The sequence below is a fragment of the Canis lupus genome, chromosome 21 (assembly GCF_003254725.2).
Source record: "Canis lupus dingo isolate Sandy chromosome 21, ASM325472v2, whole genome shotgun sequence".
Classification (NCBI taxonomy): Eukaryota; Metazoa; Chordata; class Mammalia; order Carnivora; family Canidae; genus Canis; species Canis lupus.
Genome location: NC_064263.1, coordinates 28173460 through 28199923, shown reverse-complemented (window position 1 = coordinate 28199923; position 26464 = coordinate 28173460). Strand labels below are relative to the sequence as shown.

The 26464-nt window shown below is 36.5% G+C and overlaps 3 protein-coding genes across 3 annotated transcripts; 2 read left to right on the top strand and 1 right to left on the bottom strand.

The window, feature by feature from the left end:
* Positions 1-4297: 4297 nt before the first annotated feature.
* Positions 4298-5464, top strand: LOC112667340 (olfactory receptor 51I2-like). The gene is given in 3 exon segments (XM_035703679.1): positions 4298-4348; positions 4533-4854; positions 4857-5464. Coding segments are annotated over 3 exon segments (981 nt in total).
* Positions 5465-9926: 4462 nt separating this feature from the next.
* LOC112667339 (olfactory receptor 51G2-like) lies at positions 9927-15678 on the bottom strand. The gene is made up of 2 exons (XM_025458923.1): positions 15613-15678; positions 9927-10925 (listed from the first exon to the last, which is right to left on the bottom strand). Exons 1-2 carry the CDS (start codon positions 15676-15678, stop codon positions 9927-9929), a joined length of 1065 nt encoding a protein of 354 aa, XP_025314708.1.
* Positions 15679-23894: 8216 nt separating this feature from the next.
* Positions 23895-24863, top strand: LOC112667874 (olfactory receptor 51G2-like). The gene has a single exon (XM_025459933.1). The coding sequence runs from the start codon at positions 23895-23897 to the stop codon at positions 24861-24863; it is 969 nt and encodes a 322-aa protein (XP_025315718.1).
* Positions 24864-26464: the final 1601 nt, after the last annotated feature.

Sequence of the window (26464 nt, the reverse complement as noted above, 5' to 3'; positions counted from 1 at the left end):
TTCTTTTCCAGTTCCTTTAGGTGTGAGTTTAGCTTGTGTATTTGAGTTTTTTCCAGTTTTTTGAGGGATGCTTCTATTGTGATATATTTCCCTCTTAGGACTGCTTTTGCTGTATCCCAAGGATTTTGAATGGTTGCATCTTCATTTTCATTGGTTCCCATGAATCTTTTTAATTCTTCTCTAATTTCCTGGTTGGCCCTTCCATCTTTTAGCAGGATGGTCTTTAACCTCCAAGTGTTTGAGTTTCTTCCAAATCTCTTCCTGTGATTGAGTTCAAGTTTTAAAGCATTATGGTATGAAAATATGCAGGGGACAATCTCAATCTTTTGTTATCTGTTGAGACCTGATTTGTCACTCAGTATGTGGTCTATTCTGGAGAAAGTTCCATGTGCACTTGAGAAGAATGTGTATTCGGTTGTATTTGGATGTAAAGTTCTGTATATCTCTGTGAAATCTATCTGGTCCCGTGTATTATTTAAAGCTCTTGTTTCTTTGAAGATTTTGTGCTTAGAAGATCTGTCATTTACAGAAAATGCCAAGTTGAAGTCTCCCAGTATTAGTATATTATTATCTAAGTATGTCTTTACTTTGGTTATTAGTTGATTGATATACTTGGCAGCTCCCACATTTGGGGCGTAAATATTCACGATTGTTAGGTCCTCCTATTGGATAGATCCTTTAGGTATGATATATTGTCCCTCTTCATCTCTTACTACAGTCTTTGGGATAAATAATTTTAATTTATCTGATATGATGATTGCTACCCCTGCTTTCTCTTGAGGACCATTTGAATGGTAAATGGTTCTCCAACCTTTTATTTTCAGGCTGTAGGTGTCCTTAGGTCTAAAATGAGTCTCTTGGGGCAGCCCAGGTGGCTCTGCGGTTTAGCACTGCCTTCAGCCCAGGGCCTGATCCTGGAGACCCGAGATGGAGTCCCACGTCAGGCTCGCTGCATGGAGCCTGCTTCTCCCTCTGCCTGTGTCTCTGCCTCTCTCTCTCTCTCTCTCTCTCTCTCTCTCTCTCCTTCTCTGTGTGTGTGTTTCTCATGAAGAAATAAATAAAATCTTTAAAAAAATAAAAAAATAAAATGAGTCTCTTGCAGACAGCAAATAGATGGGTCTTGCTTTGTTATCCAGTCTGAAACCCTGCATCTTTTGATGGGTTCACTTAGCCTCTTCTTGTTCAGTTACTATTGAAAGATATGAATTTAGTGTCATCATAATAACTATTCAGTCCCTGTTTTTTGTGGATTATTTCTTTGGGCTTCCTCTTTACAGAGTCCCCCTTAATATTTCTTGCACAGCTGGTTTGGTGGTCACATATTCTTTCAGTTTCTGCCTATCTTGGAAACTCTTTATCTCTCCTTTTATTCTTAATGAGAGCCTTGCTGGATAGAGTATTCTTGGCTGCATGTTCTTCTCATTTATGATCCTGAATATATCCTGTCAGCCCTTTCTGGCCTGCCAGGTCTCTTTGGAAAGGTCTGCTGTTAATCTAATAGTTCTCCCCATATAAGTTAGGGATCTCTTGTCTCTTTCTGCTTTAAAGATCTTCTCTTTATCTTAGGAATTTGCAAGTTTCACTGTTAAATGTTGAAGTGTTGAACAGTTTTTATTGATTTTTTTGGGGGGGAACCCCTCTATCTCCTGGATCTGAATGCCTGTTTCCCTCCCCAAGTTAGGGAAGTTCTCAGCTATGATTTGTTCAAATACACTTTCTGGTCCTCTATCCCTTTCAGTGCCCTCTGGAACCCCAATTATACATAGATTTTTCCATCTGAGGCTGTCATTTATTTCCCTTAATCTTTCTTCATGGTCTTTTGTTTTTCTCTTTTTTCCTCAGCTTCCTTCCTTTGCCATCAACTTGTCTTCTATGTCACTCACTCGTTCTTCTACCTCATTAACCCTTGTCATTAGGACCTCCAGTTTGAATTGCATCTCATTTAATTGATGTTTAATTTCAGTCTGATTAGATCTAAATTTGGCAGTAAGAGAAGTCCCTTGAATCCTTTATGCTTTTTTCCAGAGCCACCAGTAGCTTTATAATTGTGTTTCTGAATTGGCTTTCTGACAGTGAGTTGCAATCCAAATTCTGTAACTCTGTGGCAGAGAGGACTGTTTCTGATTCTTTCTTTTGTGGTGAGTTCTTTTTTCTAGTCATTTTGCTCAGTGCAGAGTGGCTGTATGAGTGTGCTGCATCAAGAATATCAACCCAAGCTAAGTACATTTCACCCAAGATGATTCTGCTGAGATCAGAGACCAGAAATTGAAAACAAGGATCAGAACAAAATAAAACAGGAAGGCCACTAAATTGAAAAACAAACTTTAAAACAAAGTAGTAAAAATTGAAAGGCGAGGAATCTAAAGATGAAGAGAAAAACAAAAAAGAAAAGAAAAAAGAAAAAAAAAAAAGAGGCAGCCCAGTTGGCTCAGCGGTTTAGTGCCGCCTTTGACCTGGGGCATGATCCCGTACACCCGGGATCAAGTCCTGTGTCAGGCTCCCTGCATGGAGGCTGCTTCTTTCTCTACCTCTCTTTCTGTGTGTGTGTGTGTGTGTGTGTGTGTGTGTGTGTGTGTCCTTCATGAATAAATAAATAAAATCTTTAAAAAAGGGTGGGGAGGAGAAGAAAAAAAGGGGGGACTGGGAGATGTTGGTGGTGACGAAGTTGTAGTGGAGAGAGAAGGTAGTCTACCTGAGGGATTCTAGAGGGTGATCCCCTTGTTTCTGAGTATATTAAGTTCTGTATGTTAGAAGATACTCAATCTCAAATTTATATAAACCAGAAATATTTGTAGAAGGCCTTAACATTGACCACCAAAACATAAATGAGATAAAAGAGAGGGGCAGAATGGGAATGAGGAATTTCACAGAATGAAACAACCTGGTATACCACTTGGTACTGGGTGCATGCTGGTCATGTTTTAGAAGGTATTAACTTCCGCCATTGTAGAACAAAATGAGGCAGAGAAAACAAAAAAAACAGAAAACAAAACAAAAAAAACATATCTTGTATATCTCTCAAAATTAAGTTGAGGATGTTGAGGGGAATCTAGAAGTAAAAAATATATCTAGGACCTGTAATTGTAAAATATTAAAGTCTAATAGGAAGAATCTTAAAAATGAAGAGGTGGTAAAATATTGTAGAGAAGGTAGGAAAAAAGAAAAAAATTGGAAATTTACAGTCTGATATAAAAAAGAGTTGTACTGGTAAAAGGAAGAAAAAAAAACGAGGGGTATCCTCTGGTTCTATATACTGTAAATCCCTCGACTTCCCCTGGAGCTTTCCAGTGCTGCTTGGCCAAGAACTTGCTCTTCCCCTGTCCTTCCAGCTGGTCTTCTGGGGGAGGGGCCTGCTGTGCTGATTCTCAGGTGTGTGCACCTGGGGGAGCTGCCCCGCCCCCTGCCACGTGCAGGGCTCAGTGGGAGCTATTTATTCTGTGAGGCCCCGGTTCCCTGGGGCTCATGAAGCCTGGGATTCTGGGGCTCCTCTGCCCCTCCTGCGGTTCTGCCCGAGTTCCCTGCCAGCGCCTTTCCCTCTAGGAAGAATCTGGTGTGGATTTTTAAAGTTCCTGCTTTTCCGGGGCTGAGCTTTCCTGTCCTGGAGGCCCTCGCTGCCCAGGGGCCACTCCCCCACTGGATTCTTTTTTTTGTTTTGTTTTTCTTTCCATCTTCCTACCTTGTTAGAAGTGCAAACTCTTCTCTCTGTAGTGTTCCGGCTGTTCTCTCAAATCTCAGGTCCAATTTGGAGGTTTTCAGGATGATTTGAAAGTTATTTAGGTAAGTTGGTGGGGCCAGATGACTTGGGGACCCTACTCCTCTGCCATCTTGCCCCACCCCACTCATTTTTTAAAGATATTTTATTTATTCATGAGAGACACAGAGAGAGAGGCAGAGACACAGGCAGAGGGAGAAGCAGGCTCCATGCAGGGAGCCCCACGTGGGACTCAATCCTGGGGCTCCAGGATCATGCCCCAGGCCAGAGACAGGCACTAAACCACTGAGCCACCCAGGAATCCCCCCAGGTACCTTTCCTCTGTGGGATCCCCTTGCTCAAATATCAACTCTGGTCTTTAATGCCATCAGCAGAGAGACAGTATAGTGAAATATTGCCTAATCCAGTATTTAGATACTGTGGAACCTTCCTCCCCACTTAGACATTATTCTAAGTGTCTTAACCAACCCCCCTCTGTCTGCTTGCTTCCCACTGTGTGTTTTAAATTGACAAAGTTAACCGTGTGATTTATCACTCTTACTTTGTTCTGTGTTTCTGTTCAAAACTTGCTTAGTTTGTCTGGTAATGTACATGGAGGCTACCACTGCATCAATCAAATTGCCCACAAGAGAGCAAGTATAAATCTATTAAAAATTACTTACATAGGCTTTTTAAATTAAACTGAGTTTTACCCTATTCAGTTTGCTCTGCTTGCAATAGATATTTAGTTTGCTTCTGCCTTGGACTCTCCAACTATTGAATGAAATTGAATTACTTTACTGCTTGATTTTCCTACACCTGTTCTCTTTTTTAGGTTTAGTTTCATGTCTACATTCAATTCTATCAGCCCCCCTTCTTCCTTCTTTCAGGAATTCCAGAGCTAGAGGAGTCTCACATCTGGATCTCCATCCCACTGGGCATCATGTACGTAACTTTCATCCTGGGAAACAGCATCATTATTCACATAATACCTAAGAATCCCAGCCTTCATGAGCCTCAATATTTGTTCTTATCCCTATTGGCAGCCACTGACACAGGCACATCAGCATCTATACCAACTACTGTACTTAATATCTTTCTCTTCAACCACAGAAAGATGGAGTTCCATGGTTGCTTGGCTCCTATGTTCTTCATCCATATCTTTTCATGGAGTCAGCCATTCTGCTGGCCATGGCTGTTGACCCCTTTATTGCCATATGCAATTCACTGCACTACACTGTGGTCCTGACTCAATCCCATGTTAATCAGATGCAATTGGCTACTGTGGCTCGAGGAGAGGTGCTGATGGCTTCCTTGCCCATCCTGCTCAAATGGCTTCCCTTCTGTAAGAACATCATCCTACCCACTCATTCTGCTTCCCCCCTGATATGGAAGCTTGCTTGTGGGTCCATTCATGTGAACATCACTTACAGGCTGGCACTGGATCTCTGCTCCTTTGGTGTTGACTCCATCTTTATTGTTCTGTTTTATGTGTTGATCAAGACAGTTTTGGGCATTGTTTCTAGGAAAGGACAGCTTAAGACAGTCAACACATGTGTCTCCCTTAATGTCACTGTCCTCATTTTCTATGTCCCACTTATTGTCTTAATCCTCATCCTCAGAATAGGCAAATACCACTCCCCTCTCCCCCATGTCACTATGTCCAACATTTTCCTTTTCCTCACATCTGTCCTCAACCATCTAATTTACAGTGTGAAAACAAAACAGATCAGAAGGGCACTATGTAGACTATTTGTACTTAAGGTGGGATGAAGAAAGAGTAGGATCTCTAAGGACTGTCTAAAGGGATATTGAAAAAAGAAAGACCAGCAGACATTACTTTTCTGTGTTTTGAGGCACTTTCTTTTGTACATCTCTGTATGGTTTTACCATAATATTTTCAGAAATATAATGTTCCCCTCTAGTTTTAAATATTAGATCAAGAAAGATACCTAAAGCCCCTTTCACCTTATGTTTCTCATTCCTGGTATTTACACCACTTACCTATGAGCCCATTTCAATCTAACCAATCCTACAGATATTTCTATCTGAGACTCCCTTCTATATAGTTATATGGCTGAAGTCTGATTTTAAAATAAAATATTGAGGAATGCCTGGGTGGCTTAGCAGTTGAGGGTCTGCCTTCGTCTCAGGGTGTGATCTTGTCCAGGATAGAGTCCCACATCTAGCCTGCTTTTCCCTCTGCCTACGTCTCTGCCTCTCTCTGTGTGTCTCTCATGAATAATAAAATATTTTTTTAAAAAATTAAAATATTCATATTGTTATACATTCATTATCTCTGGGGATCTTGAGATATTTTGGAGGGAAATATTCCAGATGAGAGAAAGGCTTATTTTCACAATGTTTATTTAAGTCTGTTTATGCTTTATGATTCTTTTCCTGAAACCATACCAATATGAGCCTCATATAACACAAAAATTCAGTGAACGATGAAGGCAGAGGCACCTAGGTGGCTCAGTTGGTTAAACATCTGCCTTCTGCTCAGGAAATGATCTTGGTGTCCTGGGATCCAGCCCCACTTTGGGCTCCCTGCTCAGTGGGGAGTCTGCTTCTCCTTCTCCCTTTGCCTCCCACTCCCCCTGCTTGTAATTTCTCTCTCTCACTCTCTCTCTCCCTTTCCCAAATAAATGAGTAAAATATCTTTTAAAAAGGAAAAAAAGAAAGACTAAGGCAAAAATATAGCAAGGTGATGTACCTAAAATCTGCCATTTATGTCGTGTATACTTGATTTTCTCAGGTTGCATTAATTTAGATTTCATTTATTTGAAGATATAAGTATATAGTGCTTAAACTAAAATCAGGACTCTGTAGCTTATCTGTTACGTATCCAGGGATCATAGTAGTCCATATTTCAGTGTGCCCATCAGTGAAAAGGAGTTCATAATGGCATCTATTTTGTGAGGACATTATAAGAAGAAATGTGATAATTTATGTAATGTGTTTATAACAATGTCTGGCATATTGCAAATGTTCAATAAATGTTAACTGCTTTATTATAGGTTAAAAATATGGTAGATGACAAAGGTTAAGCCAGGATTTAAAGATAGATACAAAGGAATAAAGGCTTCGGTCATTCAGGTGGTGATATCAAAAGTGACCAGAGAATAATATATTTGTTCTCCAGTTCAAAGACATACTTAGTTTTATTTTTATATATATTTTATAAAATGTGCTTATTTGCAAATGTGTAAAAAACTTCAGACTAGGCTTACATAGTTCATATTTGTGTACATCATATTTATATGCTCCATATTGCCACTGCAGATCTGGGAAAAGCATCAAATTCTCTATATACACTAGTGATGCCTCCAAATTAACTACGACAGAGAAAAAACAGACATTGTTACTTTATCCATTTTTAATCGAGTTATGTGGACATTAATTCATGGTTCATTAATTATTGATTCAGTAATCATATTTTATTATACATTTATTTATTTGACAGAGCGAGAGAGAGTGTGAGCATGAGTCTGGGGTGAGTCAGAGGGAGAGGGACAAGCAGACTCCCTACTGAGCAGGGAACCTGATACAGGGCTCAATCCCAGGATCCTAAGATCATAACCTGAGTCAAAGGCAGACACTTAACTGACTGATACACCCAAATGCCCTGATTTAGTAATCATATTAAGTTCTGCTTTTATTGTCACCTTTTGTCCTTTGTTCCTCCTTATTTTACATCTTTATACAACTATTCTTGTTGTTCACGATAAGCTGTTCATGACCACTTTATGGGACAGATGAATCAGACAAAAATGCCATCATATAGAAAAGTACAATCCAATGAGGCAGACAAGATAGGAATAAACTGACCACATTTTAAGACAGAATCAAATAAACTATTCAACCCACCTTATAATGGACAAAATATGCCATTAAGCTGCTCCATTATTTAATTTATATTAAAAAGTAAAGTAATGTAGGGCAGCCCGGGTGGTTCAGTGGTTTAGCGCTGCCTTTAGCCCAGGACGTGATCCTGGAGACCTGGGATCGAGTCCCACATCAGGCTTCCTGCATGGAGCCTGCTTCTCCCTCTGCCTGTGTCTCTGCCTCTCTCTCTCTGTCTCTCATGAATAAATAAATAAAATCTTAAAAAAGAAAAGTAAAGTAATGTAAACCAAAATAGAATAGGTCACAGATTCAAAGGAAGGATCTCAGGGCCCAAATGTAAGGGCTCAAAACTGTCATGTCTGCTTATATTCTGCTCTGTACTCATGCTCTCCTAACATAGAAGGCATTATTTCCACAAAGCTATGGAAAATGATGACCACATATGATGTAGCCTCCTTCCAGTGTCACAAACAGAAAGGGGTCTCTTTCCCACCAATTCTAGCATAAAACATAAAGGCGAATTTCTTTCCTCAGTTTTTAATATCTGCAGCTGAAAGATCAGGGGAGGGATTTATTAGAATTTTGATATTGTTTGTCTCACCCAAACTCTACAGACAAGGAGTTCCTCAAAGGAAAATTATGTGCTGTGTTCAAAAAAGGAAACAGTTAAAAAAAAAAAAAAAAAAAAAGGAAACAGTTGCTGAGAAATTACCCTCAGTTCTCTATACTCATGCTTAGGGAAGTCAGAGTTAAGAGGCTTTTGACCAAAAAGACTCAGAATAAAGAAAATGATTAAACCTCAGAATATGAAGAAACAGTTTAAGAATCAGAATTTTATTTTATTTTTTTCAGGGTATGTATTATACTTCTTAAATAATCTCTCTATAAAGGCAAAGACCAAACTTTTTTTTTTTTTTTAAGATTTTATTTATTTATTTGGGACGGGAGGAGCATGAATGGGGTCAGGGAGGGAGGAGCAGAGGGAGAGGGAGAAGCAGACTCCCTGCTAAACAGGGAGCCTGGCAGGGGGCTTGATCCCAGGACCCCAGGATCATAACCTGAGCCAAAGGCAGATACAGCCCACTGAGCCACCCAGGCACCCCTAAAGATCATACTTTTAAAAAAATAACTGTTTTTTCCCCATTAATACCCAACAGGTTATAACTTACTTAATGATTTGGAATTGAGAGAGATTTCAAGCTTCAGTGGTTTCTTCTCTTGATCTTCTTTGCATTGCAGGCAGGAGTTCCTGATTAGCCCAGTCCTCACTAGCCTATTTTCTTCTGAACTCATGTTTACAATTCAAACCAAGATTCCAGCTCACTGACTACCTTCTGCAACATGGTTTGCTGCTATTTCCTGGTATTCATTGACAGAGCATAAGCTATATGAATATTAAATTTACGTCTTCTACATGAATCTTATGCCTACTGAATATGTCAAAGACACTGAAAATATTTTCTGGTTGATTACTTGAGCTATTGTTTAGAAATTCATTCAAAACTTTCTTTAGTAGCTTGAAATTCTTGCTTGTGCCACCACGTGTTTATTCATTGCCATGGACAATTAAGCTCTCTTTAATTTGCGTTCTATGCTGATCCCAGCAGGACAATTCTTCATTTGCTTATGACTCTAACTTCAAGAGTTGACTCTGGAAGAGAAACTAATTTGTTTTTCCTCTTGGAAAGTTAGAAAAAGGAGATGTATCCTTGCTTTAGCAGCCAGAATATAACCCTATCTGTTCTCATGATGAAATGGAAAATAAAACAAAATCTAAATAAAGTATGAATCCTGAACAAGTAAGCAGGATGATTAAAAAACAACCATTTCTCAGATCCTTATATATTATTCTTTTCAGACAGCTCCTTTATCTTTTGATGAAAGTCATAATGCTCAGACATTATACAGTATCAGATAATAAACATACTTTGGTCAGATAATAAACATATAGTCATAGATTTATCATTAACTTTGAATTTTCATGCTTCAACTTAAACAACATTGGCAGTCATAATCAGGTAACATATTGTTTTCTCTATAAAATTAGTCCTTCATTGATCTTTCACAATCTAGAATTAGGCTCCTCAAGTTAGTACATGGGGAAATATGATTTTCATCTGACTCATACACCAAACACATTGAGCTTGATTTCCTGTTGCAGTTTCTCCTTACCACTAGCAAACAATTATCATTTATGACCACAGTTGTGATCATTTATTCAAGCATTCTACCTCTTTTTCCCTCCTTAGATGAAGCATTTCTTGAGGGGAAGACCTAAGTACTTTTTATTTTCGAATTCATGGTGTTTTGCTCACTGCTTGGCACTTACTAGATCCAAATAGTATTTTTCAATTGGTCATCCCTTCTGATACAGAGAAAAAAAAAATCATTCCCCAGCAATGACACGTTGCACCCAAAATCGCTTGCGCAGAGCAGCCTGGATCTGCCTGGATTTGACACTGTAGACAAGAGGGTTGAGTAGTGGTGTCATGAGGAGGTAGGCATTACTCATGGTGGTATACAGAACTGGAGAAGCATCCCGGCTGTAACGATGCAGCACTGCCAAGCTGATGAGGGGCAGGTAAAACACAAGCACTGTGCACAGGTGGCAGGCACAAGTGTGCAGTGATTTCCAGTTTCTGTCTTGAGTCTCCAGGTTCATAATAGTGCCCAAGATCTTCATATATGAAGCTATGATGAAGACAACATCCACTGCAAATGTGCAAAGGACAAAAACCAACCCATAGGCACTGCTGAAAGAGACATCCCCACAGGCCAGGTTGAGCATATCTGGGTAGTAGCAATAAGAATGTGAGAGGATATTGGTCCCACAGAAAGGAAAAGTCTTAAGGAAAAAAGGCAGAGGAGCCAGCAGAGTGGTGCCTCGTAAGACAGCAGCTCCACTAAGGCAGGCAACAGTATAGTGGGTAAGGATCCTGGTGTAGTTTAATGGAGCGCAGATAGCTACCAAACGGTCAAAAGCCATGGCCACAAGAATACCTGATTCTACTGAGGAGAGGGTGTGAATGAAGAACATTTGGGTTAAGCAGGCATCCAGGCCAATGTGTCGGGCATCAAACCAGAAGACAGCCAAGACACTAGGCATTGTAGACAATGAAAGACCTAGGTCAGTAAGAGCAAGCACAGCCAAAAAATAGAACTGAGGTTCATGAAGATTCTGCTCTGCTGTAACTAGGATAAGCAGAAGAGCATTGCCCCCAAGGGCCATGATGTACAGGACACAGAAGGGGATGGAGATCCATATATGTGCAGCCTCCAGACCAGGAATACCAATGAAGGAGAAAGTGGGCCAATTAGAGGCAGTGCTATTAAAAGCCAACATAGTAAAATGTACGTAGGACAGTAGTCCAAGATGCTTGCAAACCTATAAAAGAGAAACCATGTGTCAGGAAACTTGAAAGCCAAATTTAAAGTAAATAGATTAACGCACAGAATTATCAAATTAAGATATGGGGAACTCAAAATTGAGTCTGTATTTGTAGTTTCATAATTATTTCTCTTGATATGTGGATGGCAACTAAGCACATGAAAAAGTGTTTAATGTCATTATTTATTAGATAAATGTAAATGAGAAATTCAATAAGATAACATTAGTAGAATAGTTAAAAAGACTGAAAATGCCATATATATATATATTTTAAAGATTTTATTTATTTATTCATTCATGAGGGACACAGAGACAGAGAGAGAGAGAGAGAGAGAGAGGCAGAGACACAGGCAGAGGAAGAAGCAGGCTCCATGCAGGGATATGGGACTCGATCCCGGGACTCCAGGATCACACCCTGGGCCAAAGACAGGCGCTAAACTGCTGAGTCACCCAGGGATCCCCCAAAATGCCATATATTGATGAGGATGTGAACTACTGGAACTCCCATGCATGGAACGCAAATGGTACAAACTTTTAGGAACACAGTTTGGCAGTTTCTTACATACATACATACAGTTACACATACACACATAACACACATACACATACACACATAACATACATACAGTTACACATACATTTATCATACAGTTAGCATTATCCAGCAGTTTCACTTCTGAGAGTTTTCCCAAGAGAAATAAAAACTCATATTCACACAAAGACTTGTACACATTTATTCATAACAGCTTTATTCACAATAGTAAAAAAAAAAAAAGAGAGAGAGACCAAATATACAACCACTACTGATTGGATAAACAAACTGGCAAATCCATATAATTTAAATCAAAAAGAAATAAATTACTGATAGGTGCAACATCATGAATGGATTGCTTATACCGTGTGAAAGAAGCAAACATAAAAGATCAAATGCTTTAAGACCTCATTTGTATGAAATTCTAGAAAAGACAACATCATAGTGATAGTTGATCAGAGGTGAACAGGGAGTGTAAAGAGGTAGCAAATAGGCAGAACTATTTTTGGGGAGATTAAAATGTCCCATATCATGATTGATTACAGGATTTTATACATTTTTAAAAATTCATCAAACTGTACTGTTAAAATTGGTAATTTTTAAAGATTTTTTAAAATATATTCATGAGACACACACAGAGAGAGACAGAGACATAAGCAGGGAGAAGCAACGTCCTTGTAGCGAGCCTGATGAGGGACTTGATCCCAGGACCCTGAACCGAAGGTAGATGTTCAACCACTGAGCCACCCAGGTACCCTGATAAATTTTATTACAGGTTAAGTTCCATTTCAATAAGGCTGATCAAAAATATAAGATTTTTGTAGGAAGTATAACTTTTTAATTATTCTAAATCTGTAGTTCATCAAAAAGTATCTCTTCAGAATATCTCCTACAAATCCTTCCTTTCAACTCATTCAAAGGAAATGTCACTGTTGTTTGTGAAATAACTTGACAATTCTATTACCAGAAATTTATTATATCTGGGATGAGTGCAGACTATGTTTTATACACATTTACCTATTTGATTCTGATCTAAATGGTCCTTATCCCATATTGAAAAAAAGAAAAGCTCTATGTCCTCTTTAACATTTTTGTCAACAGTAACTTCAAAAAGCTATGACACCCTGCATGCATCCTATCCCTTAAAATTTAAAGTTGCCTTTGGACAAAAAGCATAGCTTCTCTATTTCAAATTGGTTTATTTATCTGCTGCTCTTCTCTTCTGATGGATACAAAATTTCTGGGCAAATAGAGTACTCTGTAGGTTTCAGTTAACTCCCAAATTTCCATACTCAATGCAGATATGTTTTCTGAATATATACTCAACTGATCTATAGATATCTTTACACAAATGCTTCAAAGGAAATTCAAGTATATATCCTAAGCATAAGGACTAATTTAACCCTTATTGTACAGGCTTTTCATGTGCTTTCTTCTGAAATTATCCCCTCTCCTTTACATACCTTGTGAAAATTTCTTCAGTCTTAAAAATTAATCTTAAATTTATCTCATCTAGAAAATATTTCCTAATCCTTTCAAAAGGAATTGAACAGGGACGCCCAAGTGGCTCAGTGCTTGAGCATTTGTCTTTGGCTCAGGGTGTGATCCTGGGATTCCAGAATTGAGGCCCACATCGGGCTCCCTGTGAGGAGCCTGCTTTTCCCTCTGCCTATGTCTCTGCCTCTCATGAATAAATAAATAAAATCATAATTTTAAAAAAAGAAGGAATTGAACAAACTTTTGTCTTTGGTACCTTGTAATGTTTCTATCATTACACCCATAAAGTTTTTAATTTTTTATTCTTTTTCTGCCCTGTGGACTAGTCTGCAAGTATTTAAGATTACAAGCTTCTTTATTTCTCAAAATGAGATTTTTTTCTGAAAACATTACCAATTAGTATTTGTTTCTTGGCTTTCATAATACTTAATTCAATACAAATATATGTGTAAGTAGATATTATAAAAATCCCATATTAGCTTCACTAGAACACATATCGATCAATAAGAAATATTAAATTATCTCTGAAAAATAATTAAGTCCATCTAGAAGCTATGTTCATACACAAATTTTTAAAATTTCACTTTGATTTATAAAGGCTCTATCTTAAACATGTATAAATGAGAAATGCCCCTAGCAACCATAGGTTAAAAACACATAACACATCTAGTTATAAAAATATCCTGTACTCACACATAAGCACCTACATAAGCACTCATTCACATACATGGATTTGTTATGCATGCAGCTTAGTTATTAACATAAAAGCTTCTTGCTTTACCATAACTCCAGCTTCAAACAACAACTTAAATATAATCCATTTGATTCCAGGTCATTAGCCCTGCCTTTATTATTATTACTATTTATATAAAAATATATTATAAATGCTATTTATAATATATAAGTAATTATAATAAGTCATTCAAATATATAAATATATTTATATTATAAAAATTCTAAATTACATATGTAATTTATATATATTACATATAAATAATTTATATGTATTTAGATGATACATAAATATAATAAATATATGTTTTTTCTTGGTCAAGAAAAAGATCTAGCTCTAAATCTATTCTTGTATCAGCTGCTGAAAGTAAAGTTTTATTTTACCTGTTTCCCCTTTGAAGTTACATCATGTTACATTATGTTATGTTTTGTGTTATGTTATACTACCCTATATTGATTATGCACTTTTTAATTAGAACCTTGTTCATAACAAGTACCATTCTAAGTTGGAGATTCAAGTAAAACAGCATTATGAAAGAAACAAAATTATTACAGTTTAAAAATTGGCTTTGTTGTTTCATCCTTACGTAACCCAAAGGGTCATTTAATCTTTCTGAGAACTAATATTCTTTGTTGTCAAGATATGGGTAATCATTTTAGAAATATTAAACAGAAAACATAAAAGAGCTTATTATAATGCTGACAGAATTGAAAACAAAACTTAAAAAAGTTATGTGGACTAATGTGTTAAGGTCTAATTCAGAGGTATAGACCATATTTACATCCATATCTAAATCATTTCATACATTTTAACTTGGGAATATTGGGAAAGGCTTCAATGATCAGTTAGAATGTAAGGAGAACTCCTAAGAAACAGCAGTTTGGGAAAAGCATATATACTTCCTGTGTAAAGGAACGACATTGTAATTCTGTGTAATTCTGCAAAATTATGGTGAATTTACAGAGAATTTAGGTCAGGAATATTATAGCACCTAGTATTACTTATACAGGGTTGAAATTGCAGATCAACAAGTCTCTAAACACTAGCAGAACAGTGCTTCATCTAGGTCAGCTTTATATTTTTTTATCTGAACATCCACCTTTTTTTGTTTTTGTTTTTGTTTTTGCTTTTGTTTTTGCTTTTCTTTTTTATTGGAGTTCAATTTGCCAACATATAGCATATCACCCAGTGCTCATCCCATCAAGTGCCCTCCTCAGTGCCCATCACCCAGTCACCCCAACCCCCCACCCACCTCCCTTTCCACTACCCCTGTTCGTTTAACCAGTTTAACCTGTTCTTAACCCAGAGTTAAGAGTCTCTCATGTTCTGTCTCCCCCTATGATATTTCCTACTCATTTTCTCTCCTTTCCCCTTTAATCCCTTTCACTATTTTTTATATTCCCCAAATGAATGAGACCATATAATGCTTGGTTTTGAATGGTCATTTTCCCAAAACACAAATCCTCATTTGAGTTTCTTTAAACTTTTAAAGAAGATGAGCTTTTTTGGGAAAAGCTCTTTTGCTTAATAAGGTAGGGAGGGAAGATCCAAATTTTGCAAAAGCATTTAATATTCTCCTTGATTTAACACCTCAAGACAGAGCATGCTGATTTAATCAAATCTAATGCATGTTTGCAAAATATATTCATGAGATGTCAGTTTCAGGATTTCAGGGAAAGCTATCAAATCAAGAAACACAGTCCATGAAATCTGAGAATCTACTACTAGCTGTGTAACCACAATATGCACAGACAGCATTAACAAATACTCTTTATATTGATCATGATTACAACAGTTTTTACTTAGAAGAAAACACAGATGAAATTGAACAAACCATTTAACTTTAAAATGTACTATTATCAAATGCAGAACTTTCCAATTTAATTCTCAAATTTCACATATCCTAACTCAACAACACTAACCATTCCTGTTGGTCTCTTTACCCTGGAAAACTGGTTATTGTTATACCAATTTACTTGAAAGGACATTACGATCAATTTACTTGAAAGAACATTTATAATGGTAGTTGACATTACTTATCTCTTATCTCTGAAAGACTTCACTTAAGACACAGTGAATGCTCTTTTCACTTACAGACGTGTTGGCAGGAGTGTCCCTCTGTGGAAGACACAGAACTCCACAGCTCAGTGTGTGGAAACAGTTTCAAGGGCTTGGTGGTTTAATGGTGGTTTGCAAACCAATGAGACAAGGTCTCCCAGGTGCCTGGAAAGCTCTGCTGAGATTTAAAAAGCCCTGTGGGTTCCCAATCCACAGCCAAGAAGTTTAAATTTATTTTCACCCCAAGGAATCTGAGAAAGAAGGGAGCATGGTAGAGCATCTTTTTGTATTGGAGAAACCAAAAGTTTTCGTTTTATTGGAACATAGTGGATTTAAGCAATTTCTTCCTTTATTATATGAAAAGCAAGCTGGAGTGAGAACATATAAATCAGAACTATGTTTAGATAACCTTGCCAGTTTAAGAAATGTTACGCTTCTTAGCAAATGAAATAGCAATACTTAAAAATATTTAATATAAATAAGTACCTGTATGCTGTCAAAGCTTAAAATATACATAATCATTTTATGTAATTTGTTGCAAAGACAACAATTATTTTCCCCAGGGTTATCAAAACAAAACTATGCCTAAGTTTATCTTTCCACATAGAAAATAAAATACAAAATACATTATAGTAATCTAGTACATGACGTCAGACTGTATCCTTCTATACTTTGTGTTTTTCTCCCAAGGATTTATCAAAGTCTTATTTCCATGACAGTAACAAAAAAGGCCCTCTGAATTTTAAAAGAGAGTTAATATTGCACAATGAGAATATAATATAATGTATTAACTACCTTCTTGATTTTTCAGATTATTTATGTTTCAAAAATATGAATAATTATGCCATCTTAGTACATATCTTTTTGTGCACTTATGTGTGCCTTTCTTTTTTTTTATTTTTATTTATTTATTTATTTTTTATGTGTGCCTTTCTATAGGAGAGATGCTCAAGTGAAATTGCTGGACCAAAGTATATCAACTTTGCATATATAATTCCCGTTAACTTCCTTTCAAAAATGTTAAATAAACATACATCCATGGAAGTGTGAAGAGTTGTCAAAAGATTTGAAAGACAAAATTTTTCTATTAATAAAGCAAATTTATACCAAGGGAAGGCTTTCTAATCATATCAAATATAAAAGAATTGCACAAAAACAGGTGTTCCTTATTCATGATAAAACATAATTTCAGTACTTTGAAATTCAATGTAAAGAAACTAGAGACCAGCCATAATGAGATTTACCTTATGTTGCATCTTGGAGATCTACAAGCAGGAGAATCATGAGTTATGGGTCTTGAGCCATGGAGGGAAAGCAAGTATAAATTACATCCATAATTTATTAATTGAACTCAGAGAGAACACTACTTTGATATTGTCCTAATAGTATTTTAGGAAAAGGTGTCACGTTGGGATCTTTATAGGGTTTTAAGATTTGGACTCAAGATCTGAAATATCTTTTTGAAGGTGGGGACTGAATGGCAATGTGTAAATTTTATAACATAATAGTTTAGGGTGGAGATAACATGGTATGGGAAGTGAAAGCAATCTTGATAAACTGTCCTTTGATAAGTGACCTAACCTGTTTTTCTGTGCAAGCAATCTATTTATCTCAAATAATTTCCATTTGTCCAGAGGAACATCTAGATCATTTGAATAAATTTATTTTCAGAAATTTAATAAAACCAATGATGAAGTTATTTGTTGTATCTACATGGATCCAAGTATTCTCAGTACTGTTTGGCATTTCACTGATAGGAACAAGGAATTTTTCCATTTAGTAAACCTGGAGTTAGATGTTGAATGTTATCTAGTACTCTGAGATTCTATGTAATTTTAGTTATTCTTAAAGGCTCGGGAGCGGTTAAATTTATTAATGAATTCCATCATGCCACTTCATATAATCTTTGTTACAGCTATGTCTCAAAGAATACAGATATAGTTATTAATACATTCACACACAAAGTTGGGGTCCCTGGGTGACTCAGTTGGTTAAGTGTTCAACTCTTTTTTTTTTTTTTTTTAAGTGTCCAACTCTTGACACTTTGGCCCTGGTCATGATCTCAGGGTATGAGGTTGAGCCCCATATTGGGCACTGCACTGGGTGTGGGGTCTAAGATTCTCTCTCCTTCTACCCCATCTCACCTTAAAAGTAATAAAAAATATACACAAATTTGTTCAATACATATTTCCAATAAATGGTGTATTACTGGATTTGCTAATACTGACGTAATATTTATTTGATGTCCTTTCTGTGCTGGGCCTTGATATATCTGATAAATCAATGGAAGAATAAGAAATGCTCCTTTTCCTAGAAGTGATTGAACTTTATAAATTTGAACACCTTATCTAAGAATCTTTCCTCACATTTTAGAAATAATTTATATGGGATATCTCCCTCTGCTCCCATTTCCTCATTTAACTTATACTTTTTTTAAAGGTCATGGGTTTTTACAACTGTGAGTAGAAAGGAAATTGCCTATTTTATTTTATTATCCAAGTCACACAAAAAATTAATGAGTTAAGGTATTATTAATTATAATCTATATTTCAATCTGACTATCTTTAATTGAAAGAACAAAAAATAATAACAAAATCACCAAAGAAAACTGCAAAGTACTTTGGAAAATATCTCTTTCTTGGCATTTTATTTTACATACATTTGTGGTTTTAATTCGCGGCCTTATTACGGATATAGAAAGCCTCAAGATGAGAAGAATCAGTGGAGATAGCTGGTCAATCAACATTTGCACTTAAGTGATTTCCATTATGATTGCTTCTTTTCCATAGAAGGGAAAATAAATACTTTGCATCCGAGAGAAGATAGCTTATCAATAAAAGTCAGGCTTATACAATTATAATTTTGATGTTATTTTCAGGTATATTTTGATACAGGGAGAACATCCTTGCAACTATGAATGACCTTTGAATTCTAGATTGCCTATGTATGAATTGTCTAACATGAGGGTCAAAAATTAGTTTACTTGAATTACAGTTCTTTCAAAGATGACATGATTTGCTAATTGAAATGAGGAGACTATGTGACTTATGCGTGAAAAAGTAAACAATAAAAGACACATAAAAGTGTTTTGTTGTGTTTTTTTAAACTCCCAAGCATGACTCATTGTAGGGTGGGTCTGCTGCTATTGCCACAGTATTTCCTAGCTGATTTGTGGAACTTTGACCACTACTGTGAATGTCATTGAATCTGTGGGCTCTGCTGGCCTAAAAGTCCATATTTTTATTTGAAACTACATGACAAAAAAAAAATACTGTTATGTATGTGTTTGTGTAAGGTACTTGGTAATGTGTTGGGCTGTATGAGAAAGGTTATCTAGTTTATTGCTTCAGAATTCCAAGGTAATTTCTACATACATTCAACATAGTTTCACATCTGAAACATACAGTGTAAATTAACAAACAGCATTCAAACAGATGCCTATGATGCAATTAACTTTTGAAAAATCTCAAAATATATTGTAGGAGATATGAACAATCCCCAAATGTAGATAATATATAGGAAAAAAAATAACTTCAGAGTGAAATAACACCAAGATTTACTGGGTGATTTTCAATTCACCTAATGCAAAGAAGTACCCAATAAGTGGGCTATTTGTGGTGTATTCCCGGGAAACAATGAAGGATGGACTTTAAATCAGAAAGAGAATGGGACTTCCCAGGGGATTATATCCTCCAGAGACAGCTGTGTGAATAATAAAGAAGCTGGAACCAGTCACAGGGACTCTTGATTTGTGACATTGCAGAGAAGGCTGCTTTGCAGGATGTTAGCAAACACTTCACCTTGAAATTTCAGGTAAGAGAATATCTGTTTACTTGCATTTGGAAAAGGACTAAGAACAGAAAGACTTTGGATTAATTAGTAGAGAAAATCTAGCCTACAAGGAAATCTTCAAGGAATTATAGGAATGTAGAGGTGTTTCTTTCTGTAAAAATATTTCAAATGTGTTTCTCTCAAGAACCTGAAACAACTGGATGGTGATAAAGTGCCAAAGAAGTCCGTGAACTAGAGGAGTGTAGAACTATCCATGCCTGCGTTTACAGTGACCGTGAGGTTCAGCTTCATTTCTGAACATGAACACCCTTTGAGACCAACGAATATAGGTTCTGAAAATGCTTTTTAAAATGTATAAGAACAAGCATTGAGAATAAACAAGGCACCAGACCCTTAATTGGAAGATATAATGATTGAACCAAACAGAATGAGCTTTATCCAACAATGAATGAGTTCCCTAGCCACCTTACCTCCACCTTCTCTATCTTATTTTTTAAAGATTTTATTTACTTATTGAGAGAGAGTGCACAAGTGGTGGGGAGGGGCAGAGAGAGAGGGAGAACAGGGAGCACAATGTGTTTGGGGCTTGATCCCAAGTTCATGACTTGAACCAAACATAGATGCTTAACTGACTGGGCCACCCAGGAGCCCCCTTCTCTATCCCTTACAGCAAAATCCAAGATTTAAAAAAATGATAATAAAGTTTCTGAAGCTAATTGCAATTTTCTTAATTTTTTAAAGATAATGCACAGAAATTTAGTTACTATCTAGTTAGTGTTTCTAGAAGTCTCATCCAAATTGACTTGGATTGAGATTTTGAAAAATTGACTAGCCTGCCCTAAGGAAGCAGGGACAAGTGGGCAGGATCTTCAAGCTTCTTATCCACAATATCATGTTAGGTAGTCAGACTTTATAGAAACACTTTTTAAAAAACATTATTATGGGCAGCCCGGGTGGCTCAGCGGTTTAGCGCCTCCTTCAGCCCAGGGTGTGATCCTGGAGACCCAGGATCAAGTCCCACTTCATGGGCTCCCTGCGTGGAGCCTGCTTCTCCCTCTGCCTGTGTCTCTGCCTTTCTCTCTCTCTCTGTCTCTATCTCTCTCCCTCTCTGGGTCTCTCATGAATAAATAAAATCTTAAAAAAATAAAAAACATTATTATTTTCTCTGTGAATCTTAGTCTGACCAAAGATTAGACTTACAGGAGAATTCAAATAGGAACAGCTGGGAAATTCTCAGGCCACCACAGCAAGAGCCCATAAATTCCACACTGGGAATGAAAATTTGGAAGTGCACATCTCTACAAAGGATGACATTACTGAGTGGGGACAGATGAGGGGTTGGAACAAGAAATACATGCAAATTTTTGCAAAGCTTACTATTTGTGAGATGACTGCTATGACATGAAGAATATAAAAGTATATATGCAATATTTGTTTAGGTTCTTAAAAACAGAATCTGATGGGGATGGTCTCAGAAAATAATGTGTAGTTTGCCATCTGTGAGAAGAAGATTCAGTGTATCCACAACTGGTTTCATCTGGATAAATAATTTTTGGTTACATAGACTATGAAAATGGTCTCATTTCTGACATATTGTCCATTATAGTTGAATATTAAACAAGATTCTTACTCCTTCAAAGAAATTGCTAATTATACTTCCTGAGATCTTTGCTATAATCTTAAAGTTTAGAGCCAAGCATATCAAGAAAAATAATTAGTATTTATTGAATATTTGGATAACTATATAACCATACACCTATTGAATTAAATCAATAAAATAGGCACTTTATAACATTTTGTTTTGTTATTAAAGATGAACTATTTGCTTACATAAGTATATATAACTATGCAACATATCCCTAGATATGAATTAAAATTAAAAATATTTAATCCTATAATAAAAAGATAACCCATGAACATGACTTAACAAAAATTAAACAATCTGTTTAAGATTTTAGTATCTTACTTTAGTATCTTACTTATCTTTAGTATCTTACTTACAAAATTATTTTTGTTTTTTTCATGTTCAATTGAAAAAAATAATGACATCTACATTCAACAATGAATTAACAGTAAACAGAGCTTCATAACCTATGGAGTGAAGGTAAACTTAAGATTTTTCAATCAATCACAGAATACTTTCATAAATATAACTAATATTAGGTTTAATAAAAATGAAATGGAAAATGCATGCACTGTCTAATAAGGAACAGGGTAGACAAAAGCAGTAAGACAATTCATGGCATGATGTACTACTGTAATTACAATTACAATAACAGGTATGCTATTTTGATAGAGATTGCATTAAATGTGTAAATTGTCCTAGGTAGCATGGACATTTTCACAATATTAATTCTTCCAATCCATGAGCATTTCAGAGAGTTGGAAAAATCATCTTAAGATTTGTGTGGAATCAAAAAAAAAAAAAAATATTTGTGGAATCAGAAAAGACCCCGAATAGCCAGGGGAATTTTAAAAAAGAAAACCAGAGCTGGGGGCATCACAATGCCAGATTTCAGGTTGTACTACAAAGCTGTGGTCATCAAGACAGTGTGGTACTGGCACAAAAACAGACACATAGATCAATGGAACAGAATAGAGAACCCAGAAGTGGACCCTGAACTTTATGGTCAAATAATATTCGACAAAGCAGGAAAGACTATCCACTGGAAGAAAGACAGTCTCTTCAATAAATGGTGCTGGGAAAATTGGACATCCACATGCAGAAGAATGAAACTAGACCACTCTCTTGCACCATACACAAAGATAAACTCAAAATGGATGAAAGATCCAAATGTGAGACAAGATTCCATCAAAATCCTAGAGGAGAACACAGGCAACACCCTTTTTGACCTCGGCCACAGTAACTTCTTGCAAGATACATCCACGAAGGCAAGAGAAACAAAAGCAAAAATGAACTATTGGGACTTCATCAAGATAAGAAGCTTTTGCACAGCAAAGGATACAGTCAACAGAACTAAAAGACAACCTACAGAATGGGAGAAGATATTTGCAAATGACGTATCAGATAAAGGGCTAGTTTCCAAGATCTATAAAGAACTTATTAAACTCAACAGCAAAGAAACCAACAATCCAGTCATGAAATGGGCAAAATACATGAACAGAAATCTCACAGAGGAAAACATAGACATGACCAACACGCACATGAGAAAATGCTCTGCATCACTGGCCATCAGGGAAATACAAATCAAAACCACAATGAGATCCCACCTCACACCAGTGAGAATGGGGAAAATTAACCCCATTAATTTCCCATTGTTGCAGGAAACAACAAATGTTGGAGAGGAATGTGGAGAAAAGGGAACCCTTTTGCACTGTTGGCGGGACTGTGAACTGGTGCAGCCACTCTAGAAAACTGTGTGGAGGCTCCTCAAAGAGTTAAAAATAGACCTGACCTATGACCCAGTAATTGCACTGCTGGGAATTTACTCCAAAGATACAGATGCAGTGAAACGCCAGGATACCTGCACCCCAATGTTTATAGCAGCAATGTCCACAAACTGGAAGGAGCCTCAGTGTCCATCGAAAGATGAATGGATAAAGAAGATGTGGTCTATGTATACAATAGAATATTACTCAGCCATTAGAAACGACAAATACCCACCATTTACTTTGACGTGTATGGAACTGGAGGGTACTATGCTGAGTGAAGTAAGTCAATTGGAGAAGGACAAACATTATATGGTCTCATTCATTTGGGGAATATAAAAAATAGTGAAAGGGAATAAAGGGGAAAGGAGAGAAAATGAGTGGGAAACATCAGAAAGGGAGACAGATCATGAGAGACTCCTAACTCTAGGAAAGCAACAAGGGGTGGTGGAAAGGGAGGTGGGCTGGGGGTTGGGGTGACTGAGTGAAGGGCACTGAGATGAGCACTTGATGGGATGAGCACTGGGTGTTATTCTATATGTTGGCAAATTGAACTCCAATAAAAAAAAAAACACAATAACAGATATGCATATATAAGGATTTCTAAAGGAAATTTATTTGAAACACATTATACGTTTTGGATTTTTTGTTTTAAAAATTATCATACTAATTAAAGGACTTAGATAAAGTAAATATCAAGAGTATGTTTTTTCATTATTTTTCCTTTAAAAAACCATAATATCTGGGGGATTTGATTTAAAAAAAAAAGCAGGTCTTGTTTTTTAATCTAGAGGCTCAGATGTTCTGCATTGGGAAAAGTTTTTAAACTCATAATAGATATAAATCAGGGTCAGTCAGTTTGAAATAAAAGGTAATATGAGTTGCCAAATGCTTGAGTCAAATTTTAACACCTGTGAATGAGACAATGAATTTCATTTTAGGAAAGGTATGCAGCTCTGGCATCATGTTGTCCATCAATAGTACCAAAGCCGTTTTCTCCACCTTTCTGGTGACAGGCATACCTGGACTGGAAGCTGTGCACATCTGGATCTCTATACCCTTCTCCACCATGTTCTTCATTACCTTGGTGGGCAATGTGACCATTCTGACAGTTATTTGCAGGGAACGGACCCTCCATGTGCCTATGTACCTCTTCCTGGCCATGCTAGCAGTGTCTGACCTGGGTCTGTCCCTCTTCACTTTCCCCACAATGCTGAGGATCTTCTGGCTGGATACTCGAGAGCTCACCTTCTCTGCCTGCTTCACCCAAATGTTTTTTATTCATACCTTCCAGGATTTTGAGTCAGCTATTATACTGGCAATGGCCTTTGACCGGTATGTGGCCATTTCTCATCCATTGCGCTATTCTTCCATTCTCACCAGCAGCGCTATTTCCAGGATAGGTTTGGCCATTGTAGTGCGAACCTTGACTGTACAGGTGCCTCTCCCCATCCTTTTGCGAAGGCTGTGCTTCTGTCATTCCAATGTACTATCTCATTCCTACTGCCTGCACCCCGATATTATAAAGCTCTCTTGCTCCAACACCAGGATCAATAGCATCTTTGGACTGTTTGTGGTATTATCCACGATGGGACTTGATTTTCTCCTCATTCTCTTTTCATACATCCTGATACTGAAAACTGTCCTGAGCATTGCATCCTCTGGTGGCCGCCTCAAGGCTCTCAACACCTGTATTTCCCACATCTGTGCTGTGATTCTCTTCTTCACACCCATGATATGCCTATCTATTCTGCACCGCTTTGGCCCAAAACTTCCCTCACATATCTACGTGACCATGGCTAACATGCATTTTCTCATTCCTCCTGTAATGAACCCCATTGTGTATGTGGCGAAAACCAAACAGATACGAGATAAAATTCTGAAAGTTTTCATCAAAAAAGAACCAGAATCCCAAGTCACATTTATAACATGAATGAGCACTCTCCTCACAGAGAAAGAATGTTTCGCAAAACAAAGAGCTTGCTGGTATTCCAAATATCCGCAAAAATTATGTTTGACCGACTTTTCTAAATTATATGGAATATTGGGTAAGGTATCCTTTAAAACTATTTCTATTCTCTGATTTGCACAAATGCACATTGAACAATAAAAATTATTCAGGAAATTGAAAATCTGAAATAATAAACTATTCTCATTATTTCTTAATCCAAATTGTTGATATATTTTAGTCAGAGAAGTTTGTAGCCTGATAGTTCATCATGGACAGAGTGAATAAATTACTTGCTATTATTTATGGATACATCACCTTTCGGTGATAACTTCTTAGTGAATATCAACTCTATCTTTGACCTTTTGAGGAGCTAGAGATATATTATGAATTAAACAAAGTTCTTGCCTTCATAGTGCTTTGTTTTCTAGATGACATTATTGTTGGAAGTAGGGAATAACAAGAAAGAAACAAGTGAATGCCTAATATTGCTATTGAAAAAAAAAGTATAAAACCATGAAATTTATACTACCAACAAACTCTACCTAAATTGGATAAACCAACATTTTTCTTGCCAGACTCTAAAAATCATCATTATTTGGAAAAAAGTATAATGTTTAATTCCAGTATTGTCAATCTGTAATTTCATATTCTATCTTTCAAATATGTTCACTCCTTGCTTTCACAGCATCTGAGTGACTGAGATCTTTAGTCCCAAATCCCACAAACCCTCTCTTTCTTTCTTTCTTTTTTCTTTTTTTTTTTGTGTATATTTTTTTATTGGAGTTTGATTTGCCAACATATAGTATAACACCCAATGCTCATCCCATCAAACCCTCTCTTTCTCTAATTCCATGACAACCATTTTTATACCATCATCTTTCATATTCAGTATGGAACACACACACTCTAGGAAAAACTCCATTAGTATTCATTATTTCTGTTTTTTTATACTTTGCAGTTATAAACAACTTTAGAATCAACTTATATATATTTTCTACTCTTACATTTGTGTTTTTGAGTTCTCCCTAAGAATAACGTTAGATTTTTCATGTAGTGACTACAAATTAATGATCTTCGATTCATTTGATTTTTCATTGTCTGGATGTATATTTTTGAAATACTTGGTGGTGTTTTTCATGACCCACAGTTGCAGCTGCAAATGTTTTCCTTTCTCCCAGCCATTTATACTTCACATCAGACCCTTTCTTTCCTTTCACATACATAAAAGAATCCAGATATGCCATCTATCTAGATATACATATCTACCTAGATGTGCCATTAAATCCTTCCAATATTAAAGAAAGAATATTATCTCCTTTATTCAAAGAAGCTCAAACTATCTCCATCGCTGAATGCATTTCTTTTAATACTATCTGAGATGCTCAGTTTTGCCCTCCACCCCATTCCTTTTTTCCCCTTTTGTTTAGATGACGATGATGATGATGATGATGATGATGATGATGATGATGATGAAATACTTCAAGCATGAAAAAGATGCAAAAAGTAATACAACAAACATACAGATGTCACACAATTTCTACTTGGTTTTATTGAATACTTTGCCTCAATTGAGTAAGAAATTT

Excerpts from the sequence above, each read along its gene's own strand:
- LOC112667339 (XM_025458923.1), bottom strand. The coding sequence starts at position 15,678 with ATGTCCTTTCAAGTAAATTGGTATAACAATAACCAGTTTTCCAGGGTA. Across the intron at positions 10,926-15,612 it reads TAAAGAGACCAACAGGAATG|GTTTGCAAGCATCTTGGACT; the intron begins GTTAGTGTTGTT and ends TCTCTTTTATAG.
- LOC112667874 (XM_025459933.1), top strand. The coding sequence starts at position 23,895 with ATGTTGTCCATCAATAGTACCAAAGCCGTTTTCTCCACCTTTCTGGTG.